Source organism: Microtus oregoni, unplaced genomic scaffold (genome assembly GCF_018167655.1).
Source record: "Microtus oregoni isolate MIOR12 unplaced genomic scaffold, Mior012 000006F_ref0000085, whole genome shotgun sequence".
Classification (NCBI taxonomy): domain Eukaryota; kingdom Metazoa; phylum Chordata; class Mammalia; order Rodentia; family Cricetidae; genus Microtus; species Microtus oregoni.
Genome location: NW_024543065.1, coordinates 807,807 through 830,288, shown reverse-complemented (window position 1 = coordinate 830,288; position 22,482 = coordinate 807,807). Strand labels below are relative to the sequence as shown.

Here is a 22,482-nt window from a genome sequence, read left to right as displayed (position 1 = left end):
CACATGGAAAGACACTTCACAAGACCTGGGCATGACAGGCACCCACCTAACTACTCGATGGCTGTGTAACCCTGCTAATGTAACATCTGCTTTTCTGTCCCAAGAAAAGCCATTCTTCAGAAAGGAAACGGTTGGCGTGAAAACTCACAATAGTCGTAACAGTAACTGCCGTGTGTTAGTTACACCCACTTTAAAAGCTTCCTGTGTCACTGCCCTAAGATCTCTCACTACACATAAAGTCAATTACTCTTCATGACTCTAAGACATGCAGACTAGAATAGTCACATTGTACACAGGAAAACTTAAAGAGACAAAAGTGTAATCTGTTGCACCATGCATGGTGGGACCACCAATGGAACCCAGGTGCTGCGGCCTCAGAGCTCATTTTTCTCTCCTAGGAGTAATAATATACATAACTGCAATGCTTAGGATGGGAGATTACATCATCCTCATTTCTCCCTGAACCTCTACTATGGCTCCCACCAAACTCATGCTGGGATTTAACTGCTGCCCTGATGGTTCCAGAAATGGGAACTTTAAGAGATGCATGGATGCTTTGGTTATGAAGGCTCCACTCTCACAGACAAGTGCCATTATCCCGGAAAGGAATAAGGCAGCAGGGATGGCTATCCTTTCTCTGTCCCTGTATCACTTAGAATAGCAAGAGCACCTTCTCAGATCTTGGGCTTCCCAGCCTTCAGAGTGAAGAACAAAATGTCATCTGCCCTTCTGAGGTTGTTCTCAAATCCTCAGTTGTACAGAACCATGCCTCGTGACTCCAGCGCCACCCCTACACACACACACACACACACACACACACACACACACACACACCCGTGCTATGGTGAATTTGTCAGAATCACAGCGGTGACTCTACCTTCGGGACTTATTTCCTGGGACAGTTGCCTTCTACTCCCGAGCCACTGCAATCACCTCCATCTTCATTAATATTCATCTCCATCTCCCTTCCCTTCTAGGCTTTAGGGGATTCAAAGGAAGAAGCCATCGCTCATGCCTTCTTAGGTCCTACTGTGCCCCACATGGTACAAAGGTTCAACGTATGCCTTTTGTCTGTGTGACACAGACACACACATGCACACACTTCCTAAACCATGTGAGAGAGACAAAGGGATGATGAAAGAAGAACTTGCAACCAAAAGGCCAAAAGGACCCAGGACATTTTCTAACTTACCCTTCCCAGGCCAGTGGAGCAGGGACAGTTTATATGAGGATGGACGCCTTCCTTGGGGAGTTGGGAGAGGCTCGGGTCAAAAGCACCAGCCTAGATCCCACAGCAGCACAGGGTTCTAGACAGGCCACATTTTAACATCCGAGTATGGTTTCTCTGTAACAGTATTAAATCTTTCATAACCCTCTTACTAGAACTCAAGGTCATAAAACTTTGGGCGAACCCCAGCTGCAGAGTTAATTGCAAGGACAATGGCCGTCACATGCCGCTTCAGTGGAGATGCCCTACCCGAAGCCAGCAGCTAAAACGCTCATTGTTTTCAGATCGCTGGGTTTTAAGGCCAATAACACCTGGCATTTTTAAAAACCAGCAAGCCCTTTGCTCTCACTACTTGATTCGTGTTTAAAATAACCGCGTGTGACTTAAAGCAGGGTGGGTGTGCATTTTATCCGTCTCCTATCTTAGGAAATCCAGATGCAAAGTCTCTCATAGTCCAGGGTTCTAACGCACTTACTTTCCATCAGATTTAGGATGGCACGGTCTAGGGCCAGCACATCTTCATCTCGGGCCAGGAGAACTGAGAATGTGTAGGCTACAGGCATTTATGTCTAGAAAAAAAAAATCAATTCCAGCCCAGCGCTGGGCCAGGTATGATATAGCTAAGATAATTTAGTTTTGTGCTTTTAGCGAAGCCCGAAGGAAAAACTGACTGCACTTACATAACACGCCTTGTAAGTATTCAAAAAAATCACCACAAAATGCACTTTTAAATTGACCTCTCACTTCATTAATTTGTTGGGTTTGACGAAATTGTAAAAGAGAAGGAATCTAACTGAATCCATACGCCACTTCCAGATAATGAATTTGCCAAAAACACATTTGGATTTTCCAAAAAATCCTTTAAAGCAGTTTACTTCAATTTATTTAAATTGTCTCCGAGCATCAACAAACTTGAAGATAATTAAGAGTCTGTAGATGTGCCAGCAATTTCCAAGCGACTCATTCATTTAGCCAACTTATATGAATCTTGTCCATAGGTATTTGTTTTCTAGATAATGGCAGAAATTTTAAATGCTAAGAATTCAGATTAACATACCCTTTTTGTTTACTGTGGGGCTAATGATTTTTCTTCTCCTCAGCTTTAAGTAAGAGTTGGTATGCAATTATAAAGGCACACTCAACAATGACATCCAACACATTGCTGTGTTCCAAGTACTCAAGTCGGAGCTACCCTGCGATGCAAGTATATTCAGCGCAGAGACCAGTTTCTCCCCAAGCATCACTTCATAGATCCTCAGCATCCAAAGCAACATCAAACACAAAGGACAAAGCAAAAACGCATGGCTTTAACAGTCTTGCCTATGTTTTGGGAAGTTTCTAAAAGTGAGGGTTTGTTCCTGGTGTCCCAGCTGACAGGAGTAAGATCTGCTTAGTATTAGGTGAAGAAAGTCCAGCCAATCCGAGAGAAGGCAACTCTGGCCCAAGTGTCAAGTGGGGAGGGGCTCTGGACAGGAATGAGTCTTACCTTGTCTGAAGAGGGGAAGAGAGTTAGCCAGAGTTTTATTTCAGGAGAAAAGGTGGAAGGGACTGAATGAGCGCCCGGTAGATGAGGCCTTTCAAAGCTCAGAGTAAGAGTAGAGAATGAGAAGGTGGGGTGAGGTGACGACATTCAACGGCTAGTCAGGATGTCTACTCAAAGAAATGGAGCCTCAGTACATTCCAGAACTGTTGTAGTTTGGAAATGAAATGTCCCCAAGGACTCATGTTTTGAAGGACTGGTTCCCTAGACAGGGTTCGAAAGTGGGCCTTTAAGAAAGTGGCAGGCTCGTGGGGGCTCTTAATCAATAGGTTACTAATCCATTGATGGGTTCATAGCTGAGTGGACAGTTTAGGAGGCAGAAATTATGAAAGATGGGGCCTGACGGAAGGAGGCAGGTCACTAGAGACCTCCCTTTGAAGGGCACAGCTTGTTTCCTAGTCTTGTTCTTTCTCCCCGCTTTTCCATACTGTGTTGTGAGCAGCCTGCCCTGTCACCAAAATTCTCAGCCTTACTACTTGCCTAGAAAAAAAATAAATTCAATTATCCAGCCGAGAACTGAACCCTCTGAAATGCTGGGCTAAAATACCCCCACCTCATCCCCATAAAGTCTTCTACTTCGTGTGTTTTGTCAGTGAGGAAAACCCAACACACTAACCACCCAGATGCTAAAATTAAAAAGCTAAGTGCATCGTGGGTAATTCCCAGAAACTATCTGGCCTGGCAGAACAGATAGATGTCCCAGGAAAACAAAATTTCCAGAGAAAGCACTCGAGTCAGTTTTGGGGAAGAATAGAACAGGAGAGGGGGAAGAGGACAGAACGACACCATTCAAACAGACGGGTTTTCCTGCGAAGGGAGACAAGCCAAAACATATTTTTACCCAATTCCAAGTAACTTCTCCTTTCAGTTTATACAGCTCATTCAGCAAAATGCAGACAAAGATAGGGAAGGTGGAGGTCGCAGAGAGAGAACACACTGCTTGTTGGTCATCAGCTCAACCGTCAAATGGAAGTAAATCTGCTGATTAACACTAACGTGTTCGCACACACTGTTTATTTTGTGTGCTGGGACCAATATCACCCCCATTGACATTAAACACCATGCGCAATTTATATACATATATACTTATGAGTATGCACATGCATATATATCCATATGTAGTTTTAAATTAAGATTCCATATGTGAGAAAAATATGTGGCAATGAAGGAGCTTTGAAAAGCCATTTTGATTAATATCTCTTTATAATTAATAAGGTGGGTAAGGGGCCTTAGTAAGTAAAGACCAGTACCTAAGCCACTAATCCTCGGCTTTTTTTTTTAAATACACACCCTCAAAAGCATTACTATTAAAATGTCATTTGCCATCACAGAAATCCAACTTCTACAACCTCTTCTCTCTACATTCCCAAATTAATTTAAGTAGGCTTGCAGAGCGGAATCTGACTGGAATGTGGGCTTCTGACTGGCGCCCATGACGAACGTTGAGTGTGTGAAAGACTGGCGTCCTAGCCGAGCACAACCAGAGAAGTCGCAGTGCGGGCCATCTCCCCTCACGTTAGAATCAGGACAGCCACCTAAGCAGCCGAAGAGACCAGCCAGGTCACTCAACACAGGCAGCCTGCAGAGATTCTCGGCCAAGAGCGGAGCCTTGGCTGGACGGGGAGCCACGGAGGCCCTTATCTAGGGACCTTCAGAGTAGCATTTTTCTACCACAGGGACTGAGCACAGAGGCCACTCGAGTTACTTTATCAGCAGTGAAAATAGAATTGCTGAGACAGCAGACTGGCTGTGGACACAAAAACAAAACAAAAAGCTTTTGTTCAAACAATCCATGGCTCTTTGTTAAGGCCCGGATCATCTGAAGGTCTGTACTCCTGGTCTGTCTTTTGTGTGTTAGTAACTCCCATTAAAATGGGAGAAGGGCGTCTTCTGTATCTATCTGAAAGAGCTCTACGCAAGGATGCTTCACTTTCCCAGCCCCCGATGTCCCTCTCACAGGTGACACCAAGGAAAGCACCCGTCGGCATCATTGTGTATGAAGTAGTGGCTGGAAGACATCAAGGACACATTAACCAGACTGCTTCCTTCATAATCAACATTCTCTTAAGCTCATATTTCTGTCTTTGTTCCTCTATATTTCTTAAAAAGGGATTTAAGCCCCTGTTTCGAGCATTTTCCCCTAACGATAAACATTCTAAGCCTATTGAATGCCGGACACATTAAAAAAAAAAGCGGAATGGCTTCAGTTGTGTGGCCGATGCCCTTTGAAAAGTCAGCCTAACTAAACTGTCTAGCACTGGGAGCAAGATTATCAGCTGACGTCATCTTTCTCACCAAAGGGCTAACAAGGCAGCGGAGCCACGTTTCCAGCAAGCCTCCAGCACCTCTCTTAGGGAACCACGTGATTTCTGGCTCCAACACAACCCATGCTTCCCGAGTTCCCTAAGACCACACGGTACCACCTCGGGTGCTACACACTGCTCTCTGGTTCACTGCCTCTGAACTGCTCCTTCAAAGGTCACCAACGACTTCCTAGTGACCGAGTCAACGGGGCAGTCTATAAGCACCAGGGTGACCGCCCTGTCCTGGTGACTTTCTCCTTCCCCAATTATTCTCTTCGCTGCTGCAACCTCTGTAGATATAAAACAATTAGGCTTCCAGGGTAAATTGAACCCCACTGCCAGCCCTTCATTCTCTCTCTTGTTCCTACCACAGTCTCATGGTTGGTCATTAGCTTTGACGCAGCTCTCTGAAGTTGTAGGGGACTGGGACTTACACAAATGAAGGAGCATTTCTAGTTCCGTGTGCTAGACTGTGGGCTGGGGGTACACGGGACAAAGTCTAGCTACTAAAAGTCTTGCTTTAGAGGGTGAATAAATGTGGAAACATAATCACACGACTGGTTTAAAGCTTGTTGAATAGAGCGCAATAAGGTTCTGTGGGAACAGGAAGAAGAGTTGAAAAGGGTTGCTGGGAAGTTCAGAAGAGCTAGTGGAGACTTCAGATGCCTACGGGACTATCAAAGAGAGGGAGGCAGCCAGGTATGAGAGGCCATGGTTCAGAAGGGCAAAGAGTGGATGGGAACACATGGTGGGGGGTGGGGAGAGCAAGAGAGCATTCTAGGTAAAGAACTTTATCAAACTTCCTTGTAAAATTATAAAGACCTTACAAGGAGGGTCAGAGGTCTGTGAAATAGACAGGATGATTTGGTACAGGACACAGGGGACACTTCACACAGGCTGTGGTCTTAAAGACCTGAATGGAAGCTAGAAAAGAATTTCAAATTAAGCAGAGGAATGATTGAGTTTATGTTTTAAAGTCTACACCCAAGGGGAGGGTGAGGCTCAATAATACCGCCGTCGTCAACTTTGTACCAGTTACTCATACAGTCTTATCTCCCTGGCTGGCTTGAAGCGGCTGGAAGAAAACAAGAGTTACTCATCTCTGGATCCAGTACAACATCCAGCCCAGTGACTCACTTGCGAGACTTGCCTAGAAAAAGAAAAAAATCTATAGCAACAGAAACTTGATTTTAAACACTCTGATTTGTCGGGGCTTCGGCTCAGCAGTAGGCACGTCTCTTTGCCAATAATCTGCATGTATGTCACCCTTCCAGAGCTGAGGCCGATCGGAATTTTGAAGCTTAGGAAGAAACGGAGTTAAAACTATAAGCTGTTTTCCAGAAGCCAGGAACAAAATTAAGATAAGATTCTCAAGATGTGTACTAACAACTCTGAGATCAGAACTCTGGCCCCCCATCTCAGTTTCTGGAATACTTACTGACCATGGAGAAAGACTCTAACCCAGTGCTGCTGTGGTTGAGAGAAATAAGACAGCTGGATCTCACACCTCTGTTCTGTGGCTTTTTATGACTAATATTCTGTGGTCACCTCTTTTCAGAGGCCATCGTTAGCCTCTGCCCCAACTATATACCTATTTTTCTTAAATTAGAATATGGGAGCTAGGCAGGGTACTGTGTGCTTGAAATCCCAACACTCGAGGCTGAGACTGGAGGTTCACTATGACTTTGAGACTAGTCTAGACTACATAATGAGTTCAGGGCCAGGCTAGGCTGTATAGACCCTATCTCAAAATAACAATTAGAAAGTGATTTTGAATAATATGTAAATAAACATAATTTAATATTACTTGTGCATAAGAATTCGACATACTTTTCTTTAGCTAGCAATACCCTGCTTTCTTGAAAATATCAACATTCTGCAGAAAGCCAGAAGCTAGCCAGAACACCAGCTACAAGTGGTAAGTCATTTACCTATTATTTCCAAACTTTCATCATTTCCCCTCAGAACATATACTTCATATATGTTAAGTCTATTGAGGCATTCGAGCCTAATATAACACTAAAAACAAGCACCAAATGTCACTGAGATGTGCAGGTCACACCTGACATCACACAGTGCTTCTCTGTTTCTCTTGCACTAATTTGAATGTTAAGAACATCGGGGTGAGTGAAGAGAAGATTCTAGCAACAAGATTCTAGCAACAACGGTGAGGCTCTGTTGGGCCACAATGAGCTCATGGAAATCGCCTCAAGGAACTGCCTCAAGATACTAAATCCACCTTGGACCATTAAACTCCCAGGGTGAGCCGGGTCCCTGTGAACTTGCAGGATGTTGGTAGGTGGCTAAAGACACGAAAAAAACAAGTTTCCTCAGGATGCCCAAGTGGTCTGAGATCACAATAGGTCTGCAGATTGGATATCCCTTCTCAGGGTTTTGGTTTGTCTGTCTACTGAATGTGAGGGATGGCTGACCAGAGGGTGTCGTCCAGAGGCTGCTGGGGAATAGGGGCAAATGCATCGTACTTGTGTGGATGACGAAGAACCACAGCATCATTTTATGGATTTCCCTGCCATCTTACATCCATCGCTCCTTGTTCTTCTCCTCTCTCCTTCCCCACCCACAATGCACGCTGGGAGTAGAGCATTTATGGAAAGCCCTAACTAAAACCTGACAACCATTTCAGAAAGAGGCCTGTGTTCTGCTAAGTTCTATCTGTGTGCCACCAAATTGAACTAAAATACTTTGAGATTCTTTACATACTGAAGTTCATTTTATTCTCATGAAAATATACTAAAAAGAAATTTATAGATGAAATGGAAAAAGGAAACTTGACCAACTAAGAGACACACTCAAATCCCATATGCCTGGTATACACATGTCGGGATTGGGTTACACGTGTGACCTACGCACTTTCCAGAACCAGTCTTCTCTTAGATAGCAAGGATACGTGTTTTTACATTTTAGCTGGCATTCTATTTTTTTCTTAACTTAAGAATGGTTATGATAGAAGTTTACTTTAAAATTATTTGTTAAAGTGTACCTGTCTTGTGTGTTTTATGCTACATTATATTTTAAAAATTATTTTATCATTTTTTAAAATTACGAGTATGTAAGGGGATGCACATGCGTACAGTGCTGGGAGGCCAGAAGAAGGTGATGGATTCCTTGAAGTTGGAATTGCAGTCAGTTGTGAGCTACCTCATGTGAGTGATGGAAGCTACCCAGATCCTCTTAGAAGAGCTGTACATGTTCTTAACTGCTAAGCCATCTCGCCAGCACCTCAAGTCCTAATTTTTTTTAAATGTGAAAGAAAAATAAAAGATAAAGAACTAACGTAGTTAGCACAAGTAAGTAGGCACTGTCTGCAGTGCTAGGCAGCTGTGTTATTCTAAAAGTGAAAGTGTTCAATCAAGGCCTACAAAGCCACGCCTACAAAGCCACGCCCACAAAGATTCCCATCTTGGGATCTCCAGGACAAGAATCGACTGCCCAAGGCACAAGGCATATCCGTGAGGTCTCAGAGACCCACCTGCCCAAAGAAGATGGTACAACAACAGTTGATCTTCCTCATTAGATCCAGGGAAAAGACTGGACGCGGAAACCTGGCAGGCCCTATAAGAAACCTAATTTGGAGAAAGCTATCTCCCGCTGAACATTATACAGGCTGAAACACTTATCTCTAGTCATCTGAGGAAAGTGGTTGCTTTCTCTCATTGTAAATCTGCAGCCCTGTCCTTTCAGGTGTGATGAACATGACTCCAACCTGACAGGAACACAGGGATAACTCAACGCTCCCTATCCCCACACTGGGCTTGCACTTCTCTTCCTGGTAGAAGTGCAGGATGGTACCTGTAGCCACGGAGCAAGCTGACCCGCTAAAATGAATTTCTCAGCAAGGAACTGTGACTACAAGAACATTCCTGATGCCAACAGCAGATGCTCTGTGAACTAATTCAGGCAGTAGTATACACAGCCACAGTGACTAAATTATCTGTTAAACATACTGTGAGAAACTGTATTTATCTCTCTCAAGTTGAGTTTTTCAGAGACTTAAACAGGATGCCTTTATTTCAGTCTTTAATATGCTCATTATCGTCAAATGAAGTCTTCAAACTGTAGAGAAACAAACAAGGACCCCCTTCTCTCTTGGAGTTTCTGATTCCCGCTTCCCACTCAACTAGGACTCTTCTAGACAGCCAAAGACAGTGCAGATAAAATTGGTTATAAAGGGGGTACCTTTCATCAAAGCTGTCTCTAATAATGGCATAAAGGTTCAAGTAGCTATGGAGATAAAAAGGTGGAATCTTCTGGATATTAAGGGCCATGCTAAAAGAATTCTTCATGGATAATCGAGCCATCTTCAAAACCTCACTCTTCTTGGTAAGCCAGATGCCTTGATAAACCAAACAAGGGACTGGAATAATGGCTCCAGAGATCTGTTCCAACTACCCACATACTGACTTACAACAGTCAGTAACTCCAGCTCCAGGTAATCTAACACCCTCTCCTGGCCTCCACAGGCACCAGGCACCTGTGTGATAACATGCAAGTAAAGCATTCATACATATAAAAATATGCAAATCAAAAAAGAAAAAAGAAAGAAAGAAAGAAAGGAAAAAGGAATCCAAGAAAGAAACCAACCAAACAGCAAAATACTATTTTTGAATCTCGGTAACAAGTTTTAGTTAGGTTTCCCACTGCTGGGAAGAGACGCCATGATCACAGCAACTCTTACAAAAAAAAAACATTTAATCATGGCGACTTGTTTACAGATCAGAGGTTCAGTCCATTATCATGACTGAGAAAATGGCAGCACTCAGGCAGACATGGGGCTGGAGTATGAGAGCCCTACATCTTTTAGGTAACAGGAATTTGACTGATTGTCACACCCAAGGAAGCTTGAGACCTCACAGCCCGCCCCCACAGTGGCGCATGTCCTCCAACTAGACCACACCTACTCCAACAAAGCCATACCCTCTAATACTGCTACCCCCTTTAGGGGCACTAATTTCAACCATCACACATGTATCCGCAAGGGTAGTAAATCAAGACCTAAATCACTAGAAACACATCAACAAAACCAACATTTGATCTAAAAATGAGGCTACTGTTTTATCAAGCAGAACAAGATGCTGTCTAAATAAACAAGTGAACAGACATGCAAGCAAATGAATAAGTACAAAATGGATGCTCAAATATCAACTAATGATGTCTATCTATTACCTGCCCTGGGGCATCAACTTATGCCTAACCTTTGCATAGCACACTTTTCCAAAGCATGTGCCTTCCGTAGTCATTGGACTGACTACTCAACACTCCATATTGTGTTAAGAGTAACCACTCACCATGTATTTGTTACCCCATTAGTACCACTTCCATTTGCACTTTGTAGTCCTTACAACTAAGCAAGTCTAGCTTCCTCTCCTTTGAAGAGTGATGGAATAATTCATAAGAGTACTTGAGTCATAACGAGACAGTACTTGTCTATTTAGTAAAAAGAAATGCTGGAACTTCTTTAAGATTAAAGACTAGATCACTGTGAGATTAGGAGGCAGAACAAAATAGATTGCTCACTATCGATAATTACTTTTCTAAATTTCTGAGCAAAAGAACGTTCATGGAGAATTAACTTCAACTGATAACTCATTCAACATCAAGTCTTAACGGTACGCATATGTGGAAATACTTGGCGACATCATTAGGGTTCCTTCCCCCAACACCCTGAATAATCTTCACTTGTGTGGAGGATATGGATACACTTTTTGTATTCTCTCTGTTTGCTGAGAGGATGCGGGGGAAGTGGGACACAAAGTTCTGTGTGGATCAAAAGTGATCAGAAGTACATACTGAACAGAAGAGAACCCAGAAGTTCTTTCTCATTCCACCCTACCCATCAGCAGTTCACAAAGCCGTATTTTAAACCTCAAAACGGAGTTTGAAAAATCCAGACTTTAAAAGGTACAGTCCAAAAAAATTTCCAAAGTTATTAATTTTATGACAAGAATATCTCTTTGATGAAACTCTTGAGGGCATTAAAGCAATTACAAAAACTATCTTGGAAGGATCTTTTCAAAATAAAATTCCAGTTTGGGGGAAACTGGTGGTGGTGGTGATATCTCCTGTGGGGAACTGAAGAATCCAGAGACAGATGCTCAGTCTCCTAAGGGAAGGACAGTTCTGATGTGGGCCTTGAAGATACATGGACTTGAGAGTGAAGCAGTTCCCTGGAGAGTGATCAAGAACCAGGTGGGCCTGAATCTTCAGATTCACACATACCTTCCCAGGGGAACTTTCTATGAGCCAGCCCGTGCAATTGCGTGGCTGCTCAGAAGCTGGGCAGAGTGATGTGAGAGAGGGTACGAGAGATCCCTCGCACTGCCTAAGGATCTGTCCTGGGAACCGTGCCACCTTCTCAGTGACTACCTGGGGGAGGGAGGAGAGCCAAGGAAAGTAGAGATGTCACCGGCTGAAACAAACTAAAGAGGAACGGCCGGGCGCCGCCCAGTCCTCGACTGTGCTTAGATGTACTTTCGCTCAGCAATCAGTGTCACCAAGGTGAGGAAGCTCAAAGTACAACTCCAAGGTCGTGCGAATGAACAAAGCGAATGCTGTTCTTCTTGTTTAAGCTCGTAGTCATTAAACATTTAAGGGACTCTGGCTCAATGAAAAAGAGAACGTCACAAATGCCTTAAGTTTTAGAGTCTAAAACAAGATACTCCGAGGCAAACAAGATAAGGTATGTACCATAAAAATTAAAGGGGGAAGAGGTGGGCAAGATGCTTCAGCAGGGAAAGGTGCTTGTCACTAAACCTGAGGACCTGGGTTTGGTCCCTAGGAATCACATGGTGGAAGGGAAGAACTGGCTCCCACAAATTAGCATGTTGCCCTCTGACGTACGTACATTTGCAGTGGCAAACATATGTATATAGGTAGGTAGACAGATAGACGATAGATGTAAAGTAACTAAAGCAAAACAAAGCAGCAATAATTTAATGGCAAATCTACCGATTGTTATCTGATTGTCTCCAAGCAAACGTTATCTGGGTTTCTGTTTGTTTCCATTCCCAAAGAGCAGCTTTTGGCTTATCTCCTGAATACTTCTCATGGTGTGATTTTTGTACTATAAACTACAAATTCAGGTCATGTTGAAGTCCTGGTTGTTGTAGCTAACTTAGAAGTGCCAGGCAAGTTTACCTTAGTGAATTTTCCCTGCATCTAGGTGCAGCGAGAGCGACCATGGAATAACTCTGAAGATTAAACGAGATGAGACATTCAGGGAGCTAGTCTATTCCCTAGCACTGTAACCAACTGCTTAATAGGCATGCACTCATATCGCTGTGCTGATACATTAAATAATAAATCTCTTAGTAAATGTCTGATACAACAGTAAAAATTCACATAAAGCCAGAGGTTCCTCACGGGGCTTTCTCCTTGAGTCAGTGACAAAACTAACTGTTCCAAGACTCAAGTCTTCCACAATAGACATTAGAAACAGTTTCATTAAATTTCAAGGAAACCTCAAATACTTCTTTGGTTTATTTATGTCCCAAATGTCGCACATCCAATTGGAACAGTCCACCAAAGGGTAAGAACTTTGGTGTGCTGTCTTATTACCAAGTCTCTACTTTCCCAGTGGACCCTTTACCTTGGAAAAATCCCCTGGCCTCCTATCACCTTTGCAAAGACCCTTTGCTACACCCATTTGCTGTTTTCAACATCAACCATTAGTTAAAGTGAGAGTCGTGTACTAGCAGTAGGAATTCACACCTCTATACTTCCTAGCAGACACTGCCAACAGAATCTATGGTCAGAGAGCCCTGCTGCACATTACCCAAGTTCTGGTACCTCAACTATTTAGCATCATGTCAGTGTCTACATACAACCTCCACCCCGCCTTCCAACCATGCAAAAGAACCAGCTTTAGCAAAGTTGCTTTCAATACATAATGCAGCTTTAAGGGCAGTGGCAAGGCCTGGCCTAGACGTTTATTTTCTTTGGATTAGATTAATGCTGGTGGTTTGGACATTTGGAGGGGTTTCTAAGCAGCATTCGGTTCTTTGAAGGCAAATGTACAAGTCAGTAAAAAGGGTCTTCCAAGGACCAGAAGCTTTCAGCCATATGTAAGGATGTATCTATGGAGACTTTCAATGTCCATACCTCTTCTTTTACAGACCGTGATTAAAGTGATGCTGTCAGTTCTTAACAATTATCAATTGAGCCACGCAAGCGCAGAGCGATGGCTGCCTTACCCCTCAGCACTGATTTGAGGTTGAGCTTAGCTTGGCGGTGCAGGTCCTCGACACAGGGGGGTCTTGTAGTGGGAAGGAAAACGTTCTCTTGCTGATGCCATGGTGCCGTGTAGTGGACGGTCCATCGGCTCTCCTCGTCTAGGTTGGAAACGGCTACAGAGACAAAGAAGAGATTCACACGTCAGTTGTTGACCCTGAATTGGTTACATTAAGATAAGGTCCCAGTCACCAGGCACGACAGTTCATGCCTTCAGTCCCAACCATTAGGAGGCAGAAGCAGGAGAACCTCAAAGGTTCAACACCAGCCTGGGTTACATAGTGGGTTCCAGGCGAGCCTGGAATACATTGAGTGAGCCCTTGTTTCAAAAACAACCAGAGAAAGGTAAGACTGTGGTATTTAACACACTCACAGGTAAGAACCCACCAGGAACAAGGGAACTAGATTTCATCTCAGGCTCGAGTGATTTTGTCTGTAAAGAAAAAGCACCAACCAACCACACATCTACCACACAGTATGTTCATAGAATGTTTGCTCAGCTCCCTGCTTCCCAGACCCATAGCTCCTCCTCCCGCTCCCAGGTTAGAAAAATGAAAGACAAAACTGACCATTCCTCCTTATCCACAGACAACAAACCAAGTTTACCAATGGTACAATGTGGCTGTCTCATTAAACAAACCAGAAACAAATTCCCCATCATGAGGTTGGGACCAAACATCTGTCTTCTACTGCCTAACTTAAAAACACCATTGTTGCAAGCACAAATAAAAAATTTAGGACTTAGTGTATTCGGTTTGAACAAGATCTGCAATGTAAAATTCTCTCATTTATGCTTTCATGGGCTGCTTCCACTGTAATTTTTTAAAATGTCTAATGCAATTGACTTCTACCAACACAAAGCAAGTCAATTAAATTTTTCCAACACAAGAGTCCAAAGTCTTGGTGGGAGGGGACTAACAGGCACACTGAGCCCAAGAGGAATTGCTAAGATAATTTGCTTACACTCCTACAAGGGCTGGAGATCTCTTTTTGTTCCCTATTTCCCAACAACACAATCTCTGCTGGCGTATGCGTAGAACGTAGTCATCAACAACACTTTAATACTTTCTATATGTCTGTCACATACTTATGCATAGAAAGCACTAGACACACCCACGTAAAAGGAAGCCCCTGGACAGGGCATTTACCCAGGATGGCAAATCTAACTCATGTAGAGTCGGCAGACGGGGCGGGGAGTCAGAAGTCTACCCTGACCGTGCCCTCCAGAGAACAATTGCCTGAAACAACAGAATGTATGCCTGGGAACAAGATCATAAAACACCATCTCAAAGGAACATGAAAAACAAAATGAACTAATGACTCTGTTTGAACATATTTAAAATTAGCTCAACATACCCCATACACAGTAACCAGGTCTACAGTAGAGCCCAGATGGACAAAGGTTGCTCATGAAATAACCTATGAAAAGCAAGACTGGGGAAGAAACAATGAATTCTAAACGAGCGAGCCCCCGGCCCTCTTCCCATGGAAGAACTGCGCCTTCCTTAGCCTGGCTCCCACACACCTGTAACTAACCCGTGCTTTCAGTAATTTTCCTGTAGCGACCACATTTTAAAAGTCTATGGATCTGAAGATTTAAGGAGCTGCTTTCTTCATAAATTGCTAAAGGGGAATACACACTGAGAACCAGGCATAAAGTTAAAAACAGAAATGCTGTTTTCTGCTTATAATGTTCGACAAAGGTGGTATATAAATTAGGCCCCTATTGTTTTACATATTAGACAAGAGTTCTGTATGGTTCATAACACCATCAGCCTTAATATATAAAATCTGAAAGCGCGGTCTTCACTCTGCTCTATGGTTCAGAGAGTAACACAGCTCCAAGCAGCCAGAAGTCCCTCAAAGTACACAGAGAATTGATTACAATGGCTTTTGCTAATGCCTATTTATTTTTAAATTTTAATTGCCTTAGCCAGAAAATGGAAACTTCCCCCACTTTGCTCATTACAAATCAAATCCAAGTGCTGGCATCTGAGCCCCTGTAATTGTACCATCTGCCCCAGGCCACAGACAGGAACTGGTTCCTCTGAAAGACCGCTTGTCTCTTCCCCTCTACCTGCCTCCTGCCAGGGCAGATAGATCTCTATCATTCCCTCCACAAACAGGCTTCAAGCTAGAGAGATGCGGGAAATGGGCCCAGAGTGCTGTCCTTTGTTGTGTTCTCCAAGGTCTGTGAGCAGAGACATCCCACCCCCCACTCCCTGGATGCACATTTAGCCAGGTCGTGTCACTGATCAAAAGGCAACACAAAGCCACACTGAAATAATAGGAAAAAGAAAACCATGTCACTGTAAAATTAAATTTTCACGGGAATGAAGAGGCGCCGAGATTAAGGAAATTTAAACTGACAGGAAGTACACAAAGAAGCCACAACCCAAGAGCTCACTGCTTTACGACAGTCACTGATCCGTCTAGACAGTATGTCCTCGAGCTCAAAAATCCATAACCGAAGAGTACCAGGGGGCTTTAGAGGATCATCCCCACCAAAACAATGTGACGCATTACCCATGGACTCTTTACCTCAGCCACTCAGCCAGCTGAATGCCCAGAAACCACACACTGTCTATCAAGGCAGAGTCAACACAAAGACCTTCTCTTCCTTAAAGTACTTCTTGTGAGGCGTATAAAAGAAACAAAGTCACTTAAACTCCAAACATAAATAAATAAGACCTTCTCTTCCTTAAAGTACTTCTTGTGAGGCGTATAAAAGAAACAAAGTCACTTAAACCCCAAACATAAATAAATAAGACAGGATAAGGCCGCATCATACTGTCCAAGGCGCTGCAGCGACTGGCATACAGTGGAGGTCAATTCATCTTCTTTTACTGTGATTTCAGCACTCAGAAGGGCACACACAAACACGTACACACACACACACACACACACACACACACACACACACACATTCCCCAGAACTTACTTTTCTTCTTGAAACGTTTAAAGAAAGATTTAATCTTTGCATTAATGAAGACCACCATTTTCTGTCTGCAGCCCCTACATAGGTTCGGAATCTGAAGTCACTTTAGAAGTTGGGTCCAGCAGGCAGGTGGCAAACGGTGCTCTACAGCCCAGGATTCTAACTTTCTTCATCGGGTGGCAGTCCTTTAGAGGTCCGCCTCCCTGAGCTGCTGTAACTCTGAGGTCAAGTTTATAGTCAGGTGGTTACAAACCATAAGCAGGTCCTTGAACTAGAAAGACTCCCACTGAAACCTGATCTGTAGGCTAGGAGTGGCCAGCGACAACAGGAAGAGAGAAAGCCAATCACAGCACTCATTTGCATAAGCGCTGCTCGGCTCTCCGGCCCATTCATTCCATTTCCTCTGCACACATAGACGGCAAATTTGGTTTTCTGGATGGCTTGTCAAGATGAAACACACGGGTGCCCCGCATTCACGAGGCCACTATGTCCATCCAGATCGGTTGGTTTGTTTGTCTGTTTACAGGATCCAGTAAGTCCAAGCGCAACCCCATGTTGATTCTGCTCCTTTCCAGCCCACCGGGGAATAAGGGGTGAGGGCTGAGACAGGGGAAATGAACCAACCTTTGTTTGCCAGCCACACCCCCAGGCTCTGCTTCCCAACAGAACTTCCACTAGTTTAGAAAAGAATCTCCAGGGAGCTCTGTCGTGACTTAGTGGCATTTTTATGCAAATGAGGGTGCCCTGTCTTCTCACCCCGGCTAGTCACGGCTCTTAGCGCGGCTCTGGAAGTGCGATCTCATTTGCCTCTAGCTGGCACGGACTCTTAAAAAAACAAACAAAACCCCTTAACTTCCCTACTCCAAAGGAGAAATTAGATAGCATTACCCAAATCACTTTAATCTCTTTTAAATGCAGTAATTACCCAACAGCCTGGTTCTAGCAATTCCACCACAGCTTTACCGGGTTGTAGTTTTAAATAAACATTACTTGGATTACTCTTTAGTTGAAACCCACTTCAGTTCTGGACTGAGGAAAGTCGAATGTAACCGGAGGGAAATCAAGGCACTGTTAGAAGAATACAGCCCAGGGGGAAAGAGAAAGATGTGAAAAGCTGAAGACAGATCAGGGGCCAGGAAGGGGAGCACAGGACACACACCTCACATTCACCCCACTGAGCACAGAAAAGAACCTCTTAGTTCATAGCTTGGGGCTAGACTTGTAACTGAATGGAAAAATGCAATAATCCTCTAATTCAAAACATTTACTTTATAACAAAGGCTCTTAAGTCAAAGAATGGCAGTTAATTTAAGGGGCTTCCCTAGGGAAAGCTTGGGGATGATGGCCCCTCAAAGCTTCTCTTCCCTTTAACTGCACCATCTGAACAACAAAAGCGAACAAAAACCAAAAAAACTAACATATCGTCACACCCGGAGAAATTTTGCTATGTGTTCTTTCGTCCTTTACACGACTTTCCTTAAAAGTCATCGAAGTGCTAGATGGCAAATGAATAACAACCAAGGAGGTAACTCAAATGACACCCAGTCTTACAAGGAGACCAAAGTTCCTCTTCAGACTTATCAGTGACTGAGACCTTGCTCTGAGCGTGGCATTAGAGACAGGTTGAGTTCGGTAGGTAAAGAAATAATCTAATTCACCATCTACAAGTTTTTTGAGGTTCGATGTCACTCTGAAGTTCAGAGACAACTTTCCACCTGAAAGTAGAGACTGTTCAGGACAGCAGACCGTGCATACACTCGATCCCATACAGCGCACAGCTTCTTGTGCACACAAGAACAGCATGCAATCGCAGACACATTCGCTAACCAGGTAAGTATTGAGAGTCTATGCCGGGCCTCTCTCATCAGGCCTGTATTATTTGACAAGAAACCAGCCATATGGCCGATCAGAGAGTGGTACATTCAGTGAGCAAAAAAGAAAAACTGGGCAAAAGTAGGCAAAAGAGGATGGGACGGAAGTGGACAGGTCTGGGTGGATTTTAAATAAGTCAGGGTGTCCTCACTGAAATAACGGGGTCTGGGTGCAGGCTTGAAGGAGAACATGGCAATAAACAAAACAAACCAGTAAATCCCACTGGCTCTCATTTTCAAAACAAGACTGTTCTTCAGGCTGGGGACCCACATCTCCAACCCTCCAGGACTGGTTAAAGAAGTGCTCTTTCCCTTCTTAGAAGATGAACTGCAACAAGAGTGGAACCATTTCCTTCTCTCTCCAGAATGCCCGAAGCTAAGTAGGCACAGTTAGGGAAGATTAGCCCTTATTTGTTATACACCGGCCAATGGTAAAATCAGGGACACGAGGCAGGCTTCCAGCAGGAAATGTGGACACATTATCCTCTTCAATCAATAAATCAAATGAATTATCAAGTTTATCAACTGTTACACACTGTTATGTTTTGGCATTATACATTTAATTAATCATCAAGTTTTATTACTTATAAAGTCTTCCCAAATAATCACCATCTCATGCTTTATATCGTATATAGAGCCTGAGAACAGGGACATATGTCTACTATATAATTTGCATGCCTTCCCGCCATGATTTATTTAAGCAAACGTCTAGCATTTTGAAGTTGCTTAGTTTAGACATTCAACAGGAAATACATGATTCTGCGGCCCTTCCCACTCCAGGTGTAGGCAGCCATGTTAACAGCAACATCAGCAAAACAGCTGGGATACCCTAGTGTCTGCATGTAACAGAATACCACAACGGTGAAGACCTCAGTTCGACAACCACCCATCCATGCCTTGGTTAGGTCAGCAGGACAGTAGAGGCACGGACTGTATTTCTATTCCAGGGCTATTATCAGAACTTAATACATTTCGATTAATAGAGTCTATGGAATAGTTCTCAGTATGTAGTAAGCATTTGTGTTCATTAAATACACAAATAAAATCTCAGAAAACAGCAAAGCAGCTTCATGCTTAATAAAGAATTATGCTTATTTTTGGATTTTTATTTGTGTGTATGTGGTATTCATGCATATGCATGTGTATGCATTTGCCTACATGGGTGACAGTCACAGGACAATGTGCAGGAGTTAGTTCTTGCTTTCTACCATAGGGTCCCATGAATCAAACTCAGATTATTGGGTTTGATGGCAAGCAATTATCTTTCCACTCCTCTCAGAGGTCAACTATCAGCTCCTCGAATGATTGCTCCCCCCACTGCCTTTGAGTTATACCCAGATAGCAATTTTTTTTTCTAGTGCCAACAAATGCTAATTCTCAAAGAGTTTTCAGGTTAGAGAGCTGGCTTAGTCAGTAGCGTGCATGCTGCACAAGCATGAATACGTGAGTTCAATCCCCTTGCTCCCCTGTGAAAAGAGCAAGGGTAGCAGTGGACACCTATAATCTCAACACTGGAGAGGCAGAGACAGGGGGATCCTTGGGCTTGCAGACCATCCAGGCTAGCTTCCGGTTCAGTGGGAGATCCTACTTCACAAAAGGTAAGAGAAAAGTGATTGCAGAAGGCATATAACCTTGGCCTCTGACCACACACAGGAACACACATACACACACAGGTAAGTAAATTAAAAAACAAAACAAAACAACAACAACAAAAAACTATGTTGCAACACTGGTTGAACAATCCTGGTTGAACTGCGGTGGATGAGACGCTAAAATTCTAAGCTCCAATAACCATGGTGTCTCCTTATTCTGACACAGAATTCTGAGATTCTGTGTCCAGTACTGTGCCGTGAAATATGTATCTTTATTATAAAGCTCCAGCTGTTCTGCTTCTTCTTTCGCATCAATAAAATCTGAGGAATAAATGTTAAAGGTTTTTCTTAGCAGAGCGGTAGTAGTGTACGATTTTAATCCCAGCAGAGACAGGCAGGGTCTCTGTGAGTTTCAGGCCAGTCTACTCAACAGAGCGAGTTCCAGGAGAGCCAGAGCTTCACAGAGAAACCCCATCTCGAAAAATAAAACTAACTAAATATATAAATAAATATTTTTCCTTATAGGCCGCATACGGTGATATACGCCTCTACTTTCTGCTATCCAGGAGGCAGAAGGCTTGTGTGAACCTCTGAGTTCAAGTTTAGAACAGTCGGAGCAAAGGAGCGAGAACAACTTTACTAACAACATATATTCTTCAGGGCATCATTTTATCACCTCCCCAGGCAGGTACCTCAAATACATCAGTTCAAAAAACTTACTTAAATACGACAGTGGTTTATGCCCAATCTTTTAACAGTTTTATGCCAAGCACTTATGAGTTTCCTTGTGTCAGAGGTCCAGGATAAAGGATGGTCACTGTGGGTTACCGAGGTGCACATGCCTATAATCCCAGCATGCGTCAGGTGAAAGTGAGAACCACTGAATTCAAGGCCATCCTAGGCTACACAGGAGACACTGTCTTAAAAGTCAGTATATAGCTCAGTAGTTAGGTGTGTACCTGGAATGGCTACAAGGTCCAAGATTTGATTGCCTCAGGAAAAAAAAATGGTCACAGTCCAGTGGGGAAGACAGGAAGACACACCCCAAAAGATAAAAATGGTGGGAACAATGAGGAAGTACAGGAGAAGGGGCAAGGACAGGAAGTACCTAATGAAATGATGAAGGAGCCCTCGTTTCTTCAGAAGAGTCTCAGTGGAAAAGTGAAGGGAGGGTACGGTCATCAGACTTAGGTCTGTGCGTACTGTGTGGAGGCTCTCGGGACAATGGTGAGGGAAGATCAGACTACAGCAGGACAAGTGGATACCCAAAGGCCCTTGCTTGTCACCAGGGGCTAGGTGGCACTGAGAAAGTCACCAGGAAGGCCTATGTGTGTCAAAATCCATGCTAAAAAGGTAAGATCAAAAAGTCATCTGCAGCTTAGTTTCTTCACAACGCTTAGGTTTCTCTGTCTATGTTGGCAGTACACGCACCCTCAACACCCTTAATGCTGAACATCTTTAACATGAAGTGGTCCAAATTCTGAAGCATTTTAAGCTCCTATATTATGTCACAGTAGAAAATGTAATGCCTGACTTTAGCACGAGATGGGGCACAGTCAAAACGGAGGTGAAACAAGGGTACGATCTAGAGACCCCTTCAGATTGTATATAGGAGTGGATAGAAAGCAGACGTTGAATTCTAACTTCAGACTTGGGTACCAAGGTATCTCGCTGTGTACACATATGTATTTGGACTCTGAAACACGTTTGGCCCACAGCACTAAGAGCACCATAATATGTTTTAACTCACAGATACCTAACGTATGAATTAAACAAACAAACCAACAGGGTGATGGGGAAGTTAAGTCAGCATTGGCATGTTAGAATAAGCAAGGCTGTCTGGGTTCTATCTGAAATACTACAGTGAGAGAGGGAAGGGGACCCCAACTAGACACTATTTGTTCATGTCCCAAACATTCTTTCGTCTAGGCACAACCATATCATGTTGAGGGACAAAAACTATATGATGAAGTTAAAAAATAAAAACAAAACTAGAAGGTGCTTAACAGCAAAGCCATGGAAGCTTCCAGAACTCCCCCACAGAGCCTCTACGGCATTACCTCCCCATCCCCAGGTTCATAAAAGTCAGCTCCTTGGTATATTAGATACAATGAGACATTAGAAGTTCTCCCAATCCCTGAACTTCCAGGCTGTTAGACAACACTGATTTACAAGGAACATTTCTTTTCTCTCTCTCTCTCTCTCTCTCTCTCTCTCTCTTTTATCTATTTTATTTTATTGAACTATACATTTTTCTCTGCTCCCCTCCCTGCCAGTCCCCTCCCCTTCAACCCTCTCCCATGGTCCCCATGCTCCCAATTTAGGAGATTGTGTCTTTTTCTACCTCCCATGTAGATTAGATCTATGTATGTCTCTCTTAGGGTCCTTATTGTTGTCTAGGTCCTCTGAGATTGTGATTTGTAGGCTGGTTTTCTTTGCTTTATGTTTAATAACCACTTATGAGTGAGTATATATGATATTTGTCTTTCTGGATCTGGATTACCTCACTCACTCAAAATGATGTTTTCTAGCTCCATCCATTTGCCTGCAAATTTCAAAATGTCATTATTTTTTTCTGCTGTGTAGTACTCCACTGTGTAAATGTATCACATTTTCCTTATCCATTCTTCAGTCAATGGGCATTTAGGTTGTTTCCAGTTTCTGGCTATGACAAACAATGCTGCTATGAACATAGTTGAGTACATGTCCTTGTGGCACAGCTGAGCAACCTTTGGATATATACCCAAAAGTGGTACAGCTGGG

The 22,482-nt window shown here is 43.4% G+C and overlaps 1 protein-coding gene across 4 annotated transcripts in view; it reads right to left on the bottom strand.

Annotated features, from left to right (window-relative positions):
* The window catches only part of Nhsl1 (NHS like 1), a 132,339-nt gene that overhangs the window by 47,199 nt on the left and 62,658 nt on the right, over nucleotides 1-22,482 (bottom strand). For 3 of the 4 annotated variants that reach the window (XM_041653423.1, XM_041653422.1, XM_041653425.1), the window contains exon 2: nucleotides 13,282-13,434. In XM_041653423.1, the coding sequence (XP_041509357.1) occupies nucleotides 13,282-13,434 (153 nt within the window). Of the gene's footprint in view, nucleotides 1-13,281; nucleotides 13,435-16,259; nucleotides 16,504-22,482 lie in introns of those variants that run through there. The other variant, XM_041653424.1, reaches the window with a different exon arrangement.